Source organism: Solanum lycopersicum, chromosome 5 (genome assembly GCF_036512215.1).
Source record: "Solanum lycopersicum chromosome 5, SLM_r2.1".
NCBI lineage: Eukaryota > Viridiplantae > Streptophyta > Magnoliopsida > Solanales > Solanaceae > Solanum > Solanum lycopersicum.
Genome location: NC_090804.1, coordinates 38,274,828 through 38,299,191, shown reverse-complemented (window position 1 = coordinate 38,299,191; position 24,364 = coordinate 38,274,828). Strand labels below are relative to the sequence as shown.

General features: G+C 33.8%; 1 protein-coding gene across 1 annotated transcript in view; it reads right to left on the bottom strand.

Annotated features, from left to right (window-relative positions):
- Positions 1–951: 951 nt before the first annotated feature.
- The window catches only part of LOC138348798 (uncharacterized), a 63,533-nt gene continuing 40,120 nt past the window's right edge, over positions 952–24,364 (bottom strand). The window contains exons 15-17 of the mRNA XM_069298378.1: positions 5,544–5,667; positions 2,014–2,139; positions 952–1,090 (exon numbers count right to left, since the gene is read on the bottom strand). Coding sequence (XP_069154479.1) covers positions 952–1,090; positions 2,014–2,139; positions 5,544–5,667 — 389 coding nt within the window. The remainder of the gene's footprint in view (positions 1,091–2,013; positions 2,140–5,543; positions 5,668–24,364) is intronic.

Below are 24,364 nucleotides of genomic sequence, written 5' to 3'. Positions count from 1 at the left end.
ATAGAGACACAAGGTCGTTTGAAGGCAACACTTTTGAAAGTCATGGACGTTCTTTGACGTTTGACCTCAAACTTCATGATACATTACACACTGCCTATATATGCTATAATAACTCATATAACGATACAATAACCTCATAAATAACATATAATCACATAAAAGAACATATGAGGCACACAGGTGACTTAGTCGTCGAACGTCTTAGTCGTCCCTTGACGTTTAACTTTCAATGCAGCTAAAATCTTAGAAACGGCCTCAATACCATTTATTTGTCCACTTTAGGACGTTATATCACCATGAAAAACATGATATTCTCTAGTTCACCTAAGTCATTTTTTAAGTCTTACATTTTCCCCCATTTGGACAGTATTCGTCTTCAAATGACACTAGTCACTCTCCGAACACTTCCAAGAATAAAGATATAAATAGAAGCTCATGAACATAAAATATAACATGTAATAAAAAAGAAAACATTGATGTCAAATATTCAAGTGGTTCACCACAGAACAAGAAAGTAGAAAACAATTCTATAACTCATCATCCTAGAAAATTCACATGCTTCATTCTAATTAAATAAAACTTATTTTATATTCAATATAATACTCATATACATAATTTATAACAACATTAGACAAATTTTAGACCAAAGAATGAATTAGTCAAATTTCAAAAAAATTTACAGTTAGCAGTTTCAATGCTAATGTGATTTTGAGCAAATTTTTCAAAAATGCATTTTTTTGGTAATTCATGATAGAAACATACCAATATACAAAGTAAAATCATATAAAACATATTAGAACATAATCATAAGTTCATTAAATGCATAATGAAAAAATCTAAAGAACTTCAATTTCAACAGAACTCCTAAACATCATGGAGATGCCACATACTTCTATGACTTTCTATCCCATCTACTAACTATACTCCCCAGCTTAGAAGGAACTTATATCACTAAAAATAGAAAATGAAGGACTTAATCTCATCATCATCATCATCATTCTCATTCGGCTTTAATCCTTTTGCCCGAAGTGCATAGAAACGATCCTTTGCCTTTGGAATATTAGCAGCAACTTGCTTACCCTTTTTTTCTCTAAAAGCAATATTAGGACAGTCTCTCACTCTATTTCCTTTCTTTCCACAACAATAGCAACATCCTGTACCGCTTAGGCACTCACCATAATGCCTCTTTCCGCAAGTGACAAATGTAGGTTTGACATTTTGAGAACCACCTCCTTTCTCCAATTTTACCTTAGCACTCCTATGTTATTCTTGAGTTTGAGCCCTCTTTTTGAACCTAGTTTGATCTTGGTCACTATAACAACTCCTTTATAAGTTTCTAGACATCCTTTTAAGTTGAGTTTTAGATTGATTAGGTATACACCATGAGTCTAGCTATGGTCATATCATAATGTAGTATCTCTATACGTCATTCCTCCCTCACTAGATCGGCCACACCCATCATAAAACAACTCATTTCATCCCTTGGATTAGACACAATAGATGGTTAATATCTAAATAACATTGATAACTTCAAAGAGTATCCCTCAGCACTCATATTGCCGTGCTTGAGATTGATAAAATCCTCTACCATAACTTCTCTCCTCTCATGGGGAAGCTACTTACTAAGAAAAGCTCCTTTAAATTCCTCCCACTCAATAGAACCCGACTCCTCCGGCCTATTGCCCTTCCATTGAGTGTACCATATTTTAGAAATATCCCTCAATTGGTATTAAGGCAACTCTGCCTTTCCCTAGATGTTACCCCCATAGAACTCAAGACCTTGTAAACTCCATCTAGGAACAGTTGGGCATCCTCTATAACCTTAGATTAAAGAAATATAGAATGATTTATCCTCACAGAGTCTCTTAACCTAGATGTCATAGTTCTCTCCACAACATTCACCATAGGCACCATACTTGAATTCACTTGAGTAGTCACGGCTAAGGCTAAAACAAGAAAATCCTCTCTAATATCCCTATAACTCAACTCCGGGACATGGTAACCTCAACCTACAATAGGGACTTATCACCTTGAGCACCTTGAGGAACTTGTTGAACTTCATTAACTTGAGGAGAAATCTCCTCTTTCACCTCATTCTCCTCAACTTTACGAGTTGGTGCCCTCCTCGTATTAATCTTCCTAGAAACACAAGGAAAACCATAAGAAAATAGTACTCATAACTTTTACACTACGGCACGACATAGGAGTAAAAATAAGGGAAATTTTATTCTATCTATTGCCTCTCGCTCATAGATAAGTCGCTACTCACATTGATGGTCAAGAATCTATTAGATTTGACTTGATCAGACTTTTCAATGTCTAATACTACTTTAACAACCTATGCTCTTATACCAAGCTTTTCAAAGCCCGAAACCACACCGTAGAAGATTAGGTCAATCTCGAATTGTAACTGGCATACTTGACCTCCCTGAGGTATTGTACAAGCCCTTACATATAATTCATCGCATATACATAATGAGAAGTAGTGCAGAATTAAAACTACTTACATATCATATAATAGTCTTTAAAAAATCTTTCATATAATGTCCTAGGAAATTCTAATTCTCAATTTCATAAAACTTCAGGCACGAGAATACGTGGGATATGCCACTTACACAATACTACTATGAAATACTTAGTATATTACAATACTTCCATAATAACATAAAAGATATCTATTCCCTCAAGTCAAATGCGTACATACTTCGACTTCTTATGAAGGATGCTACGATCAAATTCTTCCTTCCCAAATGCTCCTCACCCACAAACAACTATAGAGATAGATAAAAACATGAATTAGAACAACTACATGTACTAAGTATAGCATAATCCATAAAAAACATGAAAATGGATATTTATTTATAAACATGCATCTTTTAATTTAAATATCATATTATAATCATAAGAATAAAATTTAACAACTACGAAACACATAAGATAATATTTAAATAATTAGTTACATTTTTGAGCCAACATTAGAGTAATCTCAACTCACTCTAGAGTGAAGCAATTCAGTGTCACAGTGAAGTTTTCTACTTATTCCATATACACTTCATATCATGTAATCATCCCACTAAAAACTATCCTAAGACTAACTTAAGAAACACAAAGAGAGACAGCCCATAAAACATCCCTATGTATACCAAAACAATCTTGAAAAATACCTATAATAAAACACATACCTACCTTACAACACATCGATCACATCAACATATATATACTATGACATTATCTTACCACAGGCTATCAAAAGATTTACTTAAGTAAATCAAGAAGATAACGTCCATGATTGACCTCTTTAAGACAACCTAAATCCTTATGACTTTCTAAGTTTAGATTATTTCACCATAATCAATATTTTAACTAACTAGAATCATTCTTAAGACTTATCTAGGTAAAATACGAAGAGACCATTCCTATGCTCCCTTCGCACCATAACTAGACAACCCTAAACGACTCTAGATAAGCACTTATTCAATTAACATACTTTCTTAACTTAACTCATTACATTCATTAGATTATTTACAATACATTAAACACATAAAGGACATTCAAGTAATGGTCTTGGACAAGACCTAGGAACTCCAATTAACACATTCTAAACCTGTTGTTGCATGTCTAGATAGCATCCCTTACCACCACCAAAACTTCATAGAGCTTCTCTAATGCTTATAGGTATTCCATATGATGAGAATAGGCAATAACCGACATAGACCACGATAGCAAGAAATGGATTGCAAAGTTTTAACCTACTCCAATGAGGGTGTTCTACTTGCCAATGGTAGAACTTAGACACATTCCATGTAAGCACTTGGTTAAGGAGTATGAAGTTAATGCTTTGTAATCTAATCTTATTCTTTAACGAGAACTACTTCTCTTACCATACTCACTCGATGCTAGCCTTCTTTCTCATAGAGTAATTGAAACTTATGTTTCATATAAAGGGGTTCCATATCAAGTTCATAACCCAATCACACTTACCCTACCAAATGAAGGTCCACTAGGGCTACCTCGCAATGGCGACAAGGAGCTCATGATGACTTTACTATGGATTAACATGATGTCTTTCCAGCAAATTATCATTAATTTTATCATTCCTTTACATAGAAGGATACCATTATGGCTTACAACTTCAACGTTCACAACCTTACCATATTCATACATGCATTAATCAAGGGACATAAGTGAACCATGACAAGACACCACATAGTTCACTTTAAATCATAATACATGTTATTCTAGAAGCATATATAAATAACTCTTATCATTGATAAGTTATCCTATATACTATCATACAAAAATAAATATGATTATCACAGAATGATATAGTCAAGTAGAAATAACATACATCAACCCTTTTTTCTATACACACAAAGTCATAGTCATAGTGTACGATGATTTCCTAAATAACACCAATAGAAAAACAGATATACTTTACCTTACTTATCATATAGCTAGATGGTATAATATTTCAGATTATCAATTACACAAATATTAAAATTACTTAAGGTAGTTTGTTAACAATGCCATGATAATCATATTACTTTTAATAACATCAACAAGGCTACATCAATTGCAAGTAAAGCACATAATACTGCCACCATAAATGGACCATACCAATCACAAAATAATTGAAGTCTAATAATCATAAAAACAAAGGAAATTGGGTACATTAACACCACATCATCCTTAAAACCTCAATCCAATGCCAAATTACATAATTCGATATCACAAGGCCCTTACTTATGTCCATAACCAACAATTCAACATAATTATAACAATATTCATGAAACCAGTTCTAGTTACTACATATTCATTAATATAATGCAACATAGATATAAATTTACTACAATTATTACATCAATCAAAAGATAACATATATAAGTAGAATTCATAAACATTAGATCAATATCAAGTAACCCATAACTTTGTCAAAAACTAGGGTTCATAAAAATCATGAGTTCATAGGCTATTTTAGTTTGAAATAATCAATAAAATAACATTTCAATCATTATTTAATGTTTATAAACGATTAATGAAAGAACCCATGGAATAGATCATAAAATCAAACAATTCAACTAGAAAACTTTATAAAACATCATTGAGTATTAGGATTCCTGATAAGGTGAGTTTCAAGGATAAAAACCCATACCTTGATGAAGATAATTCTTTAAATATGATTAATAATATCCACTAAGTTCATCAATCCAAGCCCTTCCTTGAGTTTTGACTCCAATGGAGTTCTATGGAATTTCTATGTTATTCGGGGTTTTGTTTTGGAAGAATTAAATCTTCTAAGTGTTAAAGACTTATATAAATGTTTAAAATACCAAAAATACCCCTTAGGAACCACCCACACTCTTATTTTGAAGTGGGGTAAAATTACAAGTTCACCACTCAACTAGTAGTGAACTTGCGCCACAAACAGACCCCGTTGACGGTTAGCAGTCGACGGACCATTTGTCCACAAATGGACTGTATTGTTCTTCCCTCGTTGAATACATATTCTCAACATGATTCCATTCTCTCCCAATAATAAGTACCTTCCAACGGCAACCAAACGAGCTGGCGATTGGCTTAGTCGTTTGGGTCTGCTTTGGACAGTCTTGGCACCAAATTTTTGGTCTTTTCTCAAAGAACCCTTGGATGGTCCTTGCGGATGTTTGCCTGAATGTTTCCAAGAAAAAAATGTTCATATATGTGTTTATAACCTCTCACATGAATTTCCTCAAAAATGACCATGTAAAACTCGATGAATGAGTCCTAGACACAAAAGGTAATTTAAAGGCAACACCTTCGAACGACATGGACATTTTACCTCCAAATTTCACGAAACATGACACACTGACTATATATGATATAGTAACTCATTTTAAGACATTATAACCTGATTATTCACACATAAACACATAAAACCACATATGAGGCACATAAGTTATTTAGTCGTCAAACGTATTAGTCGTCCCTTGACGTTTGATGTCCAATGCACCCAAAATCTTATAAGTTCCTTAATACCATATATTATACCATATTTGAATCTTATACCACCATTACCAACATTTTAGAACCTAGTTCACCTAATTTATTTTCGAGATCTTACATATAGTATTAGAACACAACCACATCATACTAGTAACATCATAGGAGTATCCCACTAAGTGCAACATACATATACCGATACAACAATATAATCCAATTCATATATCAATCATACACAATATTATAAACATTTATGAATAACGAACAACTTCACATTTCTCAAATATCACCCTTATGTCACATCATTGGTCCTCTCACAGTACCTAATCCCAAATTATTAACAAAAGAGAACATGGTACCTAATCCCAAATTATTAATACACAAGAACATGGTACCTAGTCCCATATTTATTCCTGAACATGTCAACTGATCATAATTAGTTTGAAAAAATGTGGCAAAAGATCAATTCAACACCCCACCATTAAAACATAACTATATTGTCATAATCATACAATCTAGTCATAATTCAATGACCTTCAAAAATCATATATCATAATTGAAAACAAGTCTGATCAATAATGCAACGAATAGATATATATATATGTACAATAATGAAGAAAGACAAATATACATCACACAATCATAGAATCACAATCATCACCCACCTTAAAACAAGCTTCAAACCTTGAGAAACTTGAACCTTCCTTTTCTGAATTCGTTATGCTTTTTCAAGGTCTACAACAATAATAATAACACAAAATAAATACAAAATCACTATTTACCCTAAGAACTAACAATTCTATGAACCTTAGGTCAAACCTATAATGCCAGTTCTCCCAATAAGATTGTTTCCATCATACATGCTAAATCAAAAACCTTTCTCATCGATAATTACCCTTTACATGATGATTTATATATAAAAAAATCGATTCGAGGAGTTTAAATGCTACCTTTAGACTTAAAATGGTGGAAAATTCAAGAATTACCTAGCGTTCGTCTTCGTATGCTCAAAGATAAAAAGTTCAGAATAAAAACATTTTGGGGATTATTTAATACTTAAGTCATGTTTGTACCACCACAACGGCTCGCACCGCTACAACAGCCCCACTACAGAGACCAAAATAATGTCCAAACTATCTTCCATGAAATTATAACTACCCTAAAAATGAACTAGGATTAAATAGAGCTTCACTTGTGTTTTAAGGACTATTAACTCGTTAATTTAATGTGTAAATGAGTATATAGGTCATTTAGGTTGAGTTTGATGTCAAACATCAAGGAAAGATAAAAATGTTTCGAGACTAGTTGTCTATGTGATTATGTGTGCCTATATGTTTTGATGGAAGTTAATTGTGTTCTTTCAGGTATAAATTAGTGGAAATTAACCTAAAACCTAGATGATCATGTTTTGGGGTTTAAAGTACAGGTACGACACCCCCAAAAATCCATGAGGGGCCTTTGATGAAGACCCCACCTTAAATACAACAAGTTACTAGGTATCCTGATTAACGACACAAGTTGACGGCTCGTCAATAGTGCGCATCGACCAGGAGTTCAAGGACAGCAGGTGCTGAGCCTCAGTCAAAACGACTGACCCCATTGATGAAGCGTTGATTAATCGACGTTGACTTGTTTTTGCTGTCGTTTTAGCCTACAATTCTGTAGCTTTTCTCGGCCAACTTGGGGGTGAAACTGTTTTTCACCTAAAGCATTTTTAAGTGCATGGATGGTTGTTTTAGGTGTCTTTAATTATTTTTAATGTATTAAAGTGATAAACACATGTTTTAGGCCCTAACACTTAAATGGAAACTCTTACCTCTCAAGATGGAGCTAGGATTTTGGATTTTAATGTATTTGTTCTTCAATTCTATTGGAATTTTTTCTAATAAAGTATCGGAGTTCATTATCTAAGGTTAGTTATCACTTAGAGCCAATTTATAGAAAAGCCAAATTTTCACTTTAACTCAAGGGTTCTTCAGTGAAGTTATATCAGATAAGTATGTATGATATAATTGAATTTAAATTGAAGTGTTCTAATTAAAATATCCATGAACCCTTGATATTCTAAAAACCCTAAATTTTTTAATGATGTGGTTTTATTGCTTATGATCAAATGCTGATAGAATTAAGTTTAGTTTATGAAGCATTTTTTATTTTTTGGTTACCTATGCTATTATATTGAGAATTGTTGGAGATGTTAAAAATTGGTGATCTTGGATTTTTAAAGAAGGTACGTTGACCTAATTCCATTACTAATGTAGAATAGATATAGACTAGGTATTTTGTGGTATGGTCCACTTATGGTGGCAATGTTTACTACTTGTTCTTATTGTGAACACGGTCTTGTAAGAATTATTATGTGAATTGTAGTAGTATCATGTTAGAGTATATATGAATTTATAGTGAATGAATGAATATTCCTCTAAATGTTTGTATGTGAGAATGGTAGACTATGAAGAGTCTCTATATGTTGATATGGTGTCTTCTTAGGTAAACCTAGTTGTCACTAGTTGATGTATGAAAGTAATTGTGGATGTGATATCTTAACTTTTTAAGCATACATTCTTGAGAATGAGTCGATGAATGAATGAATGAATGCATGAATGAAAGTCTAGGATCAGTACACCTAAGTTGGTGCATCCTTGAATGATGAATGAGGTATTCTAAAGCATGTATTGAACCGATTGACCTAGATTTGGGCTCTTTCTTCATGAATCTAGAACCCTAAGTAAACCTTAAACCTTGATTATGAAGAGAAAGTTATGGATGTGAAACCTTGAATATTAAAAAAAAGGTTTATAATGAAGTGAATCAGTTAGACCTATCATAGTACATGCTTCGTAAATGATCTATCCTAATGAACCTCGATAGGTATCCCTTGTGGACCTTTCTTGGAAGTGGTATTATGAGTTGGTAAGACTAAGAGATCGTACCTTCTCAATTACTACCATGTCAATGAACTTACTCTATGAGAAAAAAGGCAAAGCACCGAGTGGATATGCTTGTGGTATTAGCTCTACTTGAAGTATGAGACTAGTGTACACAACAATCCTTGATATCCCCTAAACCATGTGCCTACATGGATTTTTTCATAGTTATACCTTTGGCAAGTAGAACACCTTCCACTGTGTGGGGTCTTGTGACACCTAATTCCATACCTAGATAGTGTGGTCTATGTTGGTAATGCTTATTCTCATCATTTGGAATGTGCACCCTAGTATTGGATAGGTTTTACAAAGTGTAGATAGTGGAATTAGACTCTATCTACACATGGCATAAGTAGGCTTTAGAGAGACTAAAGTGAGTTTCCTAGGTTTTCCAAGACCATTTTGTGAAGTCCCGAATTCAACTTGTTGTCTCATATTGGGTTTAAATGAATGTTTTTCACTTAGGGAAAGTATGTTGAATAGAAATGTTCCTCTCTAGGGTATCTTTGAGGATCACTTCGATGTGCTCGAAAAGGTTGTATGGGCAGCCCTTTTATGTCTTACTTAGGTGGTTCTAGAGTGTCCTTTGGCAGAGAGCCTGAATAAATGAAAAATCATACATTATTAATATGGAATGAAGTGTTGTATGTTGATGTTATCTTATTTTGCCTTATATGTGATTGTTTACTTGTATTATGTTTCTTATACTCTTATGATGAAGATTCTTGTCAAAATATTATGAAATAATGTTTTTATACTAAATATCCTTTTTTGAATGGTTTTTGCATGACTTCAAGACTTGGTGGTTAAATATGCTAACCCATTTTGTTTCTTTTTTGACTAATGTTTAGGGATTGGAGGTCATGGTATGCCATGGATTATGGATATGTTTCTAAGGGTATAAGATGTCTTTTTGGTGAAGTCCTCATTGATTCAAAGATAACATGCACACATTTTTAGGGGCTTTTAGTATTTATTTTAAGTCTTTTGCGATCTTAGTCTCAAATGTTGTACTCTAAAGTTATTAGATGGTTAATGATAAATGTTGTAAAGATATATATGTTAAAGTCTTCTTATAGCTATTTAATGAAAGTATTCTTCGTGTGCGATGAATGTTTTAAATTCTTACCTATTTTGATTATCGTATTCCATGAATGACCCATGAAGCTTGAATGAGACCTCTAAGAGGTCAATTAGGTTGTGTGGCGACTTAGGGGTAATCTTGGGTCGTGACAAACTTGGTATCAGAGTATAAAGTTATAGTATGATATTAGATTGCCTCAAAACACATCTAGTAGAGTCATGTTTAGAATATGAAGCGCGGCAAATTATGAATATGAGGTTGTTGTCTCCTAAGAAAATTTCATTTGTTCATTCTTCTAATTGTGACTAAGAGTTTTGTTCTATGATGTCTTTCCCTTCTTCCTTATGTGATGGTCTTTTGAGTGAGATTTTCTGTTGTAAGGGTTGTATTTTAAGGTTGAGAGAGAGTAAAAGAATATGTATGACATTATACATGAGGTACGTAAGGTTGTGATGATGACCTTAGGTTGGATGAGTTACCTTATGATGGTAAGTATTGGTCGTAAAACCCAACTTTGATAGGTTGTGCTTTTGAGGTAGGCTGCAAGAGATTATAATATGTGGCGCTAGAAATGTATTGATGTGATGAGTAAGGAGGCCTGATGATGTCTTTACCCGACCTTTGAAAAGGAGGAGGTGATGTTTGAAAGAGTTTGTTGAGTTTCTTCTTGTAAGGGATTTTTTTTGTTGATGAATTGGTTTTTTAAGAGTCATTGGTATAGATGAGATAGGATTGAATGATGTTTTTATTTCAAGAGGTTTAGTGGATTGAAGAGGTGGGTGATAATTGGGTTGGTAAGGTTCAAAGTTTCTTGATTTAGATTATTTTAGTATGTTCAAGTTGACCTTAGATGTGTTCTCACAAGTGGGGGAGTATGGTGAGTAGTAAGGGTGTCACGAGTGAGATATCCTTGTCTTTCCCTAATGTGCCTATTCAAGCCAGAACTAAGAATTCCTATTAGCTTTGTTCATGTCGTGGAGTCTTTTGTGAAAAAATGAATTTCCAAACATTCTCCATAAGATTAGTTAGTTTTTGTTACATTCTCAATAGGTAAGAAAATGAGTTCTCATGCATTATATTCCCTCGTGTTCATGTGCATTTAATATAGAGTATCAATTTGCTTCATGAGGTAAAATTGTGAACATGCCTAGATAGTACATGAGTTGACTTATTGATCATGCCTAAATGTGTTATTGAGAAGTTGTACGTTCAACCTTTACAGGGAGAATTCCTCAAAATGTGCCTTATTGAAATGTCGCATGATTAATCTTTGATGAGAAAATGCATGATGTGCTATGATATGTTTAAATGGGCATCTTGTAACTTGGAGAAGGAAGTTGCTCCAATATCATGAGAAATGGTAAAGAATGATGCATATGGAGTTTGTAGATGTAGTTCTACTTGCTTTAATTGCATGATGTTGTTTGAGCCTTTTGTTGAAGAGTGATATTGCTCCTAACTATGTGTTTATTTATGACAGTTCATGCATGAATGTGGGCTGTTTGAGATCCCTTTAAGTGATTAAGTGTCATTCGAGGACGAATGTTCCCAAGTGGGAGATACTCTAAAAACAATAAAAATGAACTAGGATGAGCTATAGCATTACTTGTGTTTCAAGGGCTATTGAATTATTAATTTAATGTGTAACTGAGTTTATAGGTCATTTCGGTTGAGTTTGATGACAAACGTCAAGGAACAACCAAGACGTTTGAAGAATAGTCCTCTATGTGTTTGTGTGCGCCAATGTGTTTTGATGGAAGTTCAGTGTGTTGTTTGAGGTCTAAATTGGTGGTGATGACCCTAGAATCTATATTAGCATGTTTACGGTTAAACGTCCGGGTACAACTCCCCCAAGGACCGACAAGGGGCCCTTTAGGAGGACAACACCTCAAAGCTAAGAAGCTGACAGGAAACCTTATTATGAAAGTAATTGATGGCCAGTAATTTTGAGCCTCGACCAGGACTTCAAGGCCTGAAAATTTTGAGCCTCAGTCGCAAATGATGGGCCCCATTGATGTGGCATTAATCAATCAATGTTCAGTCGTTTGTGGACGTCGTTTCGGCCTACAATTTTGCACCTTGTCTCGCCCAACTTGGGGGTGAAATGGTAAATTCACCCCAAATCTTTTTAAGTTCATGGACGTTTTTTTAGGTGTATTTAGGTAATTTAATAGTATTAAATTGATGAAAACCTCTTTTGGACACTAACACCTAAATGAAAACCCTTCCTTCCCAAAGTTCTCTCCAAAACCCCCCATGGAAACATGAAGTCAAGATGGAGCTATGTTGTGGATTCTAACGTCTTTCTTCCTAAATTCTTTTGGGATTTCTTAAAATAAGATATGAAGTTATTTATCTAATCTAATATATCACCTTAGAATAAAATTCAAAGTGATTTAAATGATTTCAAAGTTTATGGAAAAGTCCAATTTTCCCTCAAACTCAAGAGTTGTTGCGTGAAACGATTTTAAATCATTAGATATGATAGTATTGATGTTAAATTGATGTTTTCAAATGAAAATATCCGTGAACTCATGATGTTCTCAAAACCCTAAATTTGCCTTATGATGTGGCTTTATTGCTTATGATCTAATGTTGATATAATTGAGTGTAGTTTATGTTCCATTGTTGATTTCCATGGTTAACTATGCTATTATATTGTGAATTATTGGAGATTTTAAGAAATAATGATCTTGTCTTTTGGAAGTAGGTAAGTTGACCTAATTCTATTAATAATGTAGAATTGATATAGAATTGTTATTGAGTGGTATGGTCCATTAATGATAGCGGTGTTTATCTCTTGTTCTTATTGTGATCATGGCCTTGACGAAATTATTATGTGAATTGTAGTAGTATCATGTTAGGGTATATATGAAGGTATAATGTGAAGTAATGTGACTATGTATAAGGTGTTATGGCATATATGACTGTATAAAGTGAAGTAGTTATGTTATAGATGTGTTATATTTTGTAGTGTTCATGATGGAAGGTGTTCATGTGATATTCAGGTTATCTTGTAAAATGTAATGTGATATTGTGAATGAAAGATTGTTCTTCTAAATGTTTGTATGTGATTACGATATACAATGAAGAGTCTCTACACATTTATATGGTGTCTTCATAGGTAGACTTAGTTGTCCCTACTTGATGCATGAAAGTTTTTTTTATTGTGATCGCTTGACTTGATAAGCATCCTTTCGTGAAAATTAATGAATGAAAGTGTAGGATAGGTAGACCTACGTTGGTACCCTTCCTTGAATAATGAATGAGGTATTCTAGAGCATACCTTGAACTGGTAGACCTAAGAATGGTGCCCCTTATTGATGAGTCTAGAAGACTAAGTGATTGTGAAACCTCGAATATGAAAATAAGGTTTATAATGAAGTGAATCTGGTAGACCTTGCATGGTACCCATTTCATCAATGATCTATCCTAGGGAATTTTTATCTGCAACCCTTGTAGACCTCTTCTTGGAAGTGGTATTATGTGTTGGTACAACTAGGAGATGGTAAATTCTTAAATACAACCATGCGAATGAATTTACTCTATGAGGAACAAGGCATAGCACCAAGTGGATATGCTTGTTGTAGTAGCTATACTTGAAGTATGAGACTAGAGTATAAAGAAGCCCTTGATATCCCCTAAACCATGTCCCTACATGGGATGTGTCCTAGTTCAACCTTTGACAAGTACAACACCTTCAAATATGTAAGGTCTTATGACACCGGATTCAATACCTAGCTAGTGTGGTCTATGTCGGTTAATGCGTATTCTCATCATGTGTGATGTGCACTCTAGTATTGCATAGGTTATACAATCTGTAAGTAGTAGAATGGGACGTTATCTACACATGGAATTAGTAGTATTTGGAGAAACTAAAGTGAATTTCCTAGGTTTTCCAATACCATTATGTGAAGTTATCTTTTTGACTAGTTATATGTTAAATGGCTTTTAATGAATGCTGTTCACTTAGTGAAAGTATGTTGAATAGGAAGGTTCTTATCTAGGGTAACTTCGAGGATTACTTTGGTGTGCTTGAAAAGGTTTTATGGGTGGTCCTTTCACGTCTTACTTAGGCGGGTCTTAGAGTAACCTTAGGTAGAGAGTCTAATTGAATGAAAAGTCTTACATGATAACTATGGAATTAGTTCTATACGTTGATCTTAGCTTGATATTCGTTATATGTTATTGTTGACTTGTATTATGTCTCTTAAACTCTTATGATGATGCTTTTTATCAAAACATGAAAAGAACGTTTTTATAATAAATGTTTCTATTTGAATGGTTTTTGCAGACTTGCATACTTTGTATTTATATCTAGTAACCCCTTCTTTTTAATTTTTGTCTAAAGTGTAGGGATTGGAGTCAAGGTATGCCATAAATGATAGATATGTTTCTAAGGGTTGAACATGAAGTTATAGTGAAGTCCTCATCTATTCGAGACAAGACTCCCATGTTCTTTTTTGGTCTTTAGATCTTTTTTTTAAGTCTTGTATGGGCTTCGTTCCAAATCTTTTACTCTAAGGTTATTAGATGGTTTAATGAGACATGTTGTAAATATTCATGTTTTAATGTCTTCCGCTTTCTATTTAATAAAACCATTTTTTGTATGTGAAAAATGTTTTAAATTCTTACCTATTTTGAGTATCCTATGCAATGAATGATCAATGAGTCTTGTACAGGACCTCCGAGAGGTCGATTACACAGTGTGGTAACATGGGGGGTGCTCTTTGGTCGTTAAAAAATAGTGATATATTTTAATAATTACAAGACCCCCATTACACAACACACCTTTTACAACCGACGCTTAAAACTATTGTTGACGCTAAAATCGATTTTGGGGGTTCTACCCACCCGAGTGTGATTCCATAAAGTTCTATGGATTCCTTTACTACATATCTAACTACTCATGTAATAAAAACAACAAAAAAATCATTCAATTGTTACCATATTTGCCCACACCTTAGCGACTCTATTTTTGTTTAAGTCTGTACTAAGTTCGAAAATTTCAAGTTACTACGAAGAAGTTTCTCGATCAGTACAAAAGGTACCAATTTACCCATCACTCGCTCGAGTGACAACTCAGGAAAATAGGCAATGAAAGGAATGGAGTAGTACTTGGATCAACAACTAATTTGGAATACTTCTCTCCCATGTCCTGCTAGATCTCCCACGTAGCTTCCTCAATTGGACGATGGTTCCCTTGAACTTTCATCGACTTTATCTCCTTTTTCCTTAACCTATGCACATCATGATCAAGAATTGCAGTCGGTTCCTTCTCATATTCGAGGTCCCGATCTAACATAATTGAGTGCGACTTATGAATGTAAGCCGATAACCACGATATCTCTTCAACATGTATACATTAAATATCGTATGGACTCCGTTGGTTGGGAGGTAAATCCAATCTATAAACCATGGGCCCGACACATTCAAAAATCTCAAAGTGACTAATATATCATAGACTTTGCTAATATTTCTTGACGAATCTCATCACCCAAGTTATGGGGTGATACCTAAGAGGAACATTCTCATCAGTTCAAAATTCCATGTCTCTTACCTTATGATTTTCATTCTTTTTTGTGTACTCTGGGACACTAGAAGCTTAGCTTGAATACTCATAACCTTATCTTTAAAATCATTCACTATATCTACCCACAATGGATCTCCAGCCTTGAACCATCATATGGGTGATCTACATCCCCTATCATATAATATCTCAAATGGTGCCATATCAATGTTTGAGTGGTAACTATTATAATAAGAGAACTACATAAGGATAAGAACATATCCCAATGCCCACGAAAATCGAGTAGACATGCCCTCAACATGTCTTCTAATACTTGAATAGTCCACTCTTACTGTACGTCTGTCTGTGAATAAAAGAATGTACTATAAGTGAGTTTTGTGCCCAAATCATCATATAATTTCCTCCAAAACATTGAGATAATTTTAGTACCACGATTTGAGATGATAGAAAAGGGCACACCTAGCAACCTCACCTTCTCTATAACATAAAGTTTGGCAAATTAATTTCAGCATTATAATAAACTCCTACCGAAATAAAATGGATGACTTAGTCAATGTATGAATCACTAACCATATAGAATAAAACATCCCCAAAGTCTTGTTAACACCAAACACAAAATTCATGGCGATTCTTCGCCACATCTATTCTAGAATTTGCATTCTTTGAAGCAAGGGCAAGAGTTCTACGTTCATACTTCACTTGTTGGCAATTTTGGACATATCCACAAACTCCCCTGTATCCTTCATCATGCCCAACCACCAATAAATTTGCTTCATGTCTCGTTACATCTTCGTCATACCCGGATTAATACAATATCATGAACCATGAGATTCTACCAACAATTTCTTAATTGTCATCTAGTCTAGTTAAACAGATTCTTCCTTTAAAATTGAGAACACCCTCCACATCAACAGTGGTTTGTTTTGCCTGACCAATTAACTTTTTATTCTTAAATTTATTTAGATTATCATCTGCAAATTGTGTGACCTTGATTTCTTTAATAAAAATGGACCTTACTTCAATGATAGCTAACACCACACCTTTCTCTTAGATTCTAAATTGTATGAATTAGCTTCCAATGTCTGAATGTATTTAGCTAAAGGTCATCTATTTATACTTAAGTAAGTTAAACTATCCATACTCACCCTTTTTCAAGTCATAGTGTCTGCTACTACATTACAAATTACCCAGATTGTATTAAATGGTCACATAATAATCATTGAGTAACTCCATCCACCTTAACTATCTTAGATACATATTCTTTTGAGTGAACACATGCTTCAAATTACATGATCAATAAACACCTCAAACTTAACACCATAGAGGTAATGCACCAGATCTTAAGACCAAACACCACCGCTACCAACTCCAAAATATGTCTTGGATAATTCCTTTCATGCACCTTTAATTGATGTGAGGCATAAGTGATAACATTCATTTCCTGCATCAATACAACACTGAAATCAAAATGTGAACCATCACAATAAAGAATAGAATCCTTACCTTCAACCGATAAAGCTAGAATACGTGTAGTGGTCAAGAAAGTCTTGATATTTTGAAAGATCTCCTAACATTTTTCAGTCAATTCAACTTGTATCTCCTTTTAGGTAAAATTAGTCAAGTGAGTGTCCATAGAATAAACTTTCTTCAAAAATTGACTATAGTAGCTAGCAAACCGAACAAAAACTATTATCTTCCATCATAGAGCTATGTCAAACTCAGTTCTTAACCTCCTCAATCTCTTGTAAATCTATCATTACCCCTTCTTTTGAAACTACATGCCCCAAATTTGCAACAAAAGTCAATCAAAAACACTCAGAAAAATTAGGACACAACCTTTGTTTTCCAAGAACTCCCAGAATAATAATAAGATGGTCGACATGCTCTTCCTAGATTTTTTTCAAATAGATCAAAATATCATCACTAAATAAAATAAAAAAAGAATCAATAAATGTCTTGAACACCCCATTCATTAAACTGATAATTATATGCACATTAGTCAAGCCAAGGAAAATGAAAAAATCATAGTGCCCATTGCGAGTTATAAAAGTCATCTAGGGTACATCCTTAGGCTTGATTTTATACCGATGGTAGCCAGACTAAGATCAATCTTAGATAAGACTGATTTATAGTGCAATTGGTAAAAAATATCATATATTATGGGCAAAGGATACTTGATCCGTATGGTGATCCTATTGAATTGTTGCTAGTATATATATATCCTCATACTCCCATACTTAATCTGAAGAAAAAAAATTGGAGGAAACCATTAGGTATCGCTAGGAAAAAAAATCATGAATCGAGAAGCTCTTTGATTTGAGCCTTGAACTCTCTCAAGTTTGTTGGTTCATGCGATATGGAAGATGGTAATGGGATTAGTACTAGGTTCCAAATGAATGCAAAAATATATATGTCTATCCAAGGGCATAGCAGGAAAATTAGTAAGAAATCTTCTTTAAAGTCTGAGACAATAGGAATAGACTCACCACATGATGAATAGACCTCAACATTCTTAGTATGTGCCAAATAATCCCTCCTAGTTTCTAGCACGAATGGAGGATATAATCTTAGCTTGCTTAGGCTTGTACACCCTTTCACACTCTAACATTTCCCTTCTCGGAATTTCTAGAGTTACATACTTAGTATTACAATTTAACACAACATAATAGGCAGACAACTAAGTCATGCCTTAGATAATATTAAAGTCATTCATATCCAAAATCACCAAACCACCTCAAATATGAAATAACATAAACAAAATAGAAAATCATGATAAACATGAATTGCTATGAGTGACTCTCCAATTGGGGTAAAAGAATGCGTAGGGGAATAAAGTATATCACAAATTATATCAAACCCTAAGTGAAGAGGCACGGATACATAGAATAAGTAGAACCCAGATAAAAATAACATATTAGTCATCGGATCACAAACAAGAATAGTAAATGTATGTCTCATTCTTGCATAAGAAGGAATTACAGTGAGTTCTATCAATATGTAAAGCGATTTATCCACCTTGTTGCATGTTACCTTTGAATTAATTACGATTTTTTGTATTCCCATGGCCTCAGTAATTATGTTTTTATCCACCTTATGGACGCCCTTCACCATTATTACCATTCCTAGAGAGTACCACTTCTACTGTATATTGCTGTGAGGAGTCCAACACATGTTGGCGTGGACAATGTCTTTTCATATGCAAGGTTCTCCACAGTTTTAACAAGTACGATCAAGAGATTGTGTACCAACTATCACGACAAGGGTCTAGACCCTAGTAAAATTGGTGTCGTTAACCTCTAAGAGGTCACAGACAAGCCTACATACATCATCATTACATTGTATAGGTTAATTTTAGCGGACAATTTAAAACTATTGTTTGATTTGAGGTATACATAGACTTTTACAACATCATTTCACCACAAACATCTAATAATGAGATATTGAAATGAACGAAATAGTTCATAACTGCATAAATATAAAGTTACCAAAATGGCACCAATACAATGTCTTAGATAAATAATAAAGAAATGCTAGTGAAACACACTCCACTAGCTCATACCTACATCTAAGCTAGAATATAAAAGATAAGTATCTTTGAAATCATGACGTCATACAAAGTATGGATAAATTCTCCATGTCGAGAAATCTCTAACGTAATCTCGTAAGCTCTAGCGTCCACCTGGACCTGCACCTAAAAGTAGAGTATGCTATGGGATTAGTACACACTTGCACTAAGTATAGGTGTATGCAAAAACACATAAAGGACATTCATGATTAAGAACAACTTTCTCCTAACGGCATGAGTTATGTAAAGTGAAGACAGTAGAACTGCCAAATCGGGTTAGGAAAGTCATTCTATGAGAATAACATGCATCACCATTTTTTTCGTATTGCAAATATCACATAACTTATTTTATATAGCAACTACATATGCCACATATCATTCGTTCATATATCATGAATCATTGGAATCATGGATTTATCATTTGCAATTCTCAAAATGAAGGCTCAACATATGAAATGTCAACTAGGGAGCCTTCTTTAGCAAACACAGAATTTGCTTCATTCGTTCATGCATGTTTCACTTTAATTCATTTAATTCATTCATAGACTGGTGCAATACCATATATACCTAGGATTTAGTTTAAGACTCTCATCGGGTTCACTGTGTAATGACCAAGAATAAGGTTGTGTCATTACTTGAGTCTAGTTCACCTCTTGATTATTCTAACCAAACACCTTTGGTATCATTCATTTCATATGGTACATTACAAAGGTTTGCCTCATTTTTCTTTTGGGAACTTTAACTTTAACCTACATTGATCATGTCAGTTCCATAAAATCTTGTGTCTACCCTACAGCAAAAAGAGGTGGAGTCACCGACCAACGTGAAACCAAAACATGCTAGCGTATACAGGGAAATAAACCCTACAAGATCTTTATATTGGCTTCTTAGGTTTGAAGACTAGGAGTTGTAAGGAGACCCATACCTGTCTGGAGGGACAGTCTACGCTCATGAGAATTACACGAACTTCTACCTTCTCGAAAGAAGGATTGACAACTTATAACAAACCTATCGGTGCTCAGTGTAAAGTTCCATTACATTCATCTCACACATCATAGAAGTTGGCTTCTAGAATGAGGGAATCATATCTCATTTGATAATTTATCGTCTCATCAATAGTATTGAGTATGCATTAACTTTAATACTTTCATTAGAGTTTTCATAGAGACTGGTCCCTTAATTAACTCTACACTCTCATAGATGAATACGTTTTGATAACATTTACTTAAGATCATTTGAGGTAGCTCTCATCTTTAACATTATCCCCTTATCATGTTGTCACAACATTCATTAGCTTTAACACAATTTCTTTTCATAATTACTCGCCCCTTTACGTGAATAATCATTTCATAATATGCTAATGCACTTGGCCTTTTTAGTATGTTTTACACTCTTACTTAACCCTTATAAGGTCACATTATTCATCACATAACATCGTAGTATCACTTACTTATAAACGTATGCTGAACATATGATTCCATACACACAAGCCATGGTTCTTCATTCATAGTTCATTTTCTAGTACAAGACTTATGGATCTTGTAAGTATGGCAAGATCTCGATTTCAATCCTTATAGGAATTATTCATTAAAATATTTATTAGCGTACGACTTATGTGTCAATACGGAAATTGGCAAGGGAACCGGATTTCAAATACCTTGGACAACACTTAACTTCCACTTAATTTTTAAATTAAGATTTAATCTTCGAACCCGATTTCCAATCCCCACTCTTACGTTTCTTTTTCTATTTTTTTTCTTTACTTAATTTCAAACGTCTATGCTTGGGATCCGAGATTGAACCCCCACACATACATTTCATATAATTTCTTTATTTCCTTAATTCTTCTCCGTTGAACCGAGAGGATGTGGGATTGATCCCCCACATCCTCACCCGATTTTTATTTATATTTTCTCCTTACATACCTCATTTTATTTTCTTTTAATTGTTTCTTTTTGTTCTCTTGTTTGATCTAGAGGTTGTGGGTTCGAACCTCACACGCCTAATTTTATTTATGTCTTATTTTCAGTCAAGGCACACGGGTTCAAATCCTATATACCTCATTTCTTTTATTTACCTTTTTTTTAAGCTTTCATGTAGGGAGGTCTCACATTCAATCCCTAATCACCTCACATATTTTATTTTCTTTTTAAATTTTTAGAATCTCCAAAATTTGGCTGAAACTAAATTTACAGAAAGCTAGAAATTTGATCACCTTTTTGCAGACCATTTTCTCAACCTTTAAATGTTAGATTTAGGACAATTTTTCTGTAGCATCTAGTGCATCTTTAGTTCCGTTTTCATGGTTACTCTTGATCAAGATTTTTCACTCAATTAAGAAACATTACACTCATATGAACATTACAGTTTTAACATATTAATACACGTAAAAATACAACAATTTAACATGTCAATTTATGGATTCAAACCGAGACCAAAGTCACGGGACACACATGCACCCAAAAGATAACATATTTCACATTTTCGGAAACATTTTTTCATTTCTCACATAATTTTTGAATGCACGTAAAAACACGTAATCAAAGTCATCCCTAAAATCATCTACCAGAAGTCATACCAATGCATGCATCGATTATTTCACAGGATCTAATGACACGGGTATGCAACGGGGACAACCTTAGTTTTTCGATTGAGATTAAACTGAACCTTAGGGTCTCTTGGAAAAGGGACAAAGAGAGAAGAAAACACATACCTTAATGACGTTAAGCACTTGTTTAAATGCTGTTAATTCTAACAAAACCAAGCCTCACCACTGAAACCTAAGCACAATTCTGTCAAGAAACCCCTTTTTGTTTTACGTTTTCCGATTGTCTTTTCTTTTGAGTTTTAGCATTCAAGTTCTTGATGAACTTTTTATTCTTCATCTTGTTCTTTTTCTTTACAGAAGGATCATCATGCCAATGAGGTGGGGGTAGAGAGAGGTTTGAGAATGAGTGGTAGCTTAGGATTAGGAGATTTAGGAGGAGACATAGTCAACCTAGGACTTCTCCTTAACTTATTAAAAATATAATTTTTCAAAGGGTAATTGAATTGACCACAATACCCCCACAAAATCTTATATAATCATCAATTTAATCCATCCAAACGTTTCTCCCGTTATGGATCGAACCAGGGTAAAGCCTCCATCGTGAAACGGGTAATTTCGGGTTGTCCTGACACAAACTGTTCCTCTAATTAAATAAATAAATTAATTCCTTAGGTTAAATAAAATATTACCCTTGGCCTTGAAAATACCATTTTACCTCTAGACCCTCCAAACCTACATTACCCCTTTTAAGTCCCATAAAAACACATATAAGTGAATTTCTTCAATTCGGGTGCCCAAATTTGTTGGTTCCAACCCTGCGTAGCTCAACTAACTCACCAAGTAGGTTTGCTTGTCTTGTGCATAGGTCTTGAGTTCTGGTTCCACGCGCAACAGGTAGTATGAACATTGTCTAATCGAGTCATTCTAGGTACGTTTTAGCATTACTTAGCATAGTAATTTTAACGTTGTTACACGAACAATAGATGGCACAACTCCCTGGCTATCCTGAATCAAACTATATTAGATCGAGTTCCCGAGTAATTACATGTAAAGGTGGGCATGGCGTACTAAATTGACCTAGGAACAAGTGATGGACTCCCTAATCCTCTAGAGTAAGAATCTTGAATGTTACCTGAGTTCTATGCCATTTTGTCGATGACTTAGCCTGATCGTTTCGCCTCACTGCGTCCATATTCTTAACAAAGTAAGAAACCTCGTTAAAGCTTATCCTTTCATAGGTCATGTTAATTGATAATACTTGCAAACCAACATTTCGTCATTTCATAAATAAACGAACCCTCTCTTCCTCTGTAGTCACCAACTATGTAGCATTTCTATACAATGCATGGAGATTTTCCACATAATTATCTACAAACATACCACGTTATTCCATAGACATAAACTCATATTTCTTATGATCCCTCAATGTCCTAATGTAACTCACTTCTTTCAATGAGTTACATATGTTCATAGTTCATTCTTTTATAGCATGTTTGGAGTACTCCTAATGGATGACATGCCCTTAGTTATGGATTAATTGAGTTACTTTAGAAGTTTTTATAATATATTTGATACTCTTACTACAAAAGATTGGCATATTATTTGTATTGACATAAACAGTTGGGTATAGATTACATAACCATCTATGTTGGCATATGCCAATTTTACATTCTTTAATGATTAGTTGGATATGTATATTATATATTAGGAAATATTTTAATTTATTAACATAATATTATAGAAATTTGCATGCATCCCTTTTGGACAATGTATTGTTAGCCATTTTATTTCCATAAGCCAAACAATCACTCAAATTATGATTTCATGGAGATCTTTTTATCCAACCTTATAAAATAAATTTAGGCATAACATTTTTAAACATCTTGAACAACATAATATGATAATTTAACAAACACAACATCATCAAGAAGTCACATTAATAGTTGGTATGAAAAACCAATCGTATTCATCTTCATACATAAAAGTTTCGGACAAATCTTAACATAGTATCATTCTCTTAACCAATCTTGGTTCATGACTTTAGGGTAAAATTTTAAAGATATATTGGAAAGAATCATATTAATATTTGATGAATTTAACACTTTCATAACATCCCAATTACAGTTATGCAACATTTGGACAAACACATCAGTACTTAAAACAAATACGGGTGTAACTAACACATCCTCGATTCATTATTCCCATTTTAAGAACTTAACTTTATACGTTCACAACTTCATATATTAATAAACATTCATAATTCAAGAACATTACACATAAGATCAGACAATACCACATACCATGAACATGATCTCTAACTTTTTCAACAGGGAATCAAAAAGGATACTAGGGACAAAGGAGTTCGATGATAAAAACTTTAGTTTTCAAGATCTTTAAATCGTTGGAAAAAAGTTCTCTTTGATAAAGAAGTCCAGGAGATAAACTCATACCTTATGTAAAATAAAATCTACGAACATGACCTTGAACGAAACCTTGAAGAAAACGTTGAATTCTCCTAAGAACTCTTTAGTGTTATACGTTTTCTTGCGGTTTATTGCTTACTTCCTTAGCATGGTGAGTCTCAATGTTTTGATCGTGATTTTAAGGTTTTCATAATTTAATTTAATAAACTAATAAAACAATTACAAAAATGGCCTTCCTAAGTAGACTAAACATAGGAGAACATAATACTTGGTCAAATCTAAATTTTTTCTTAAGAATTTCGTTTTTA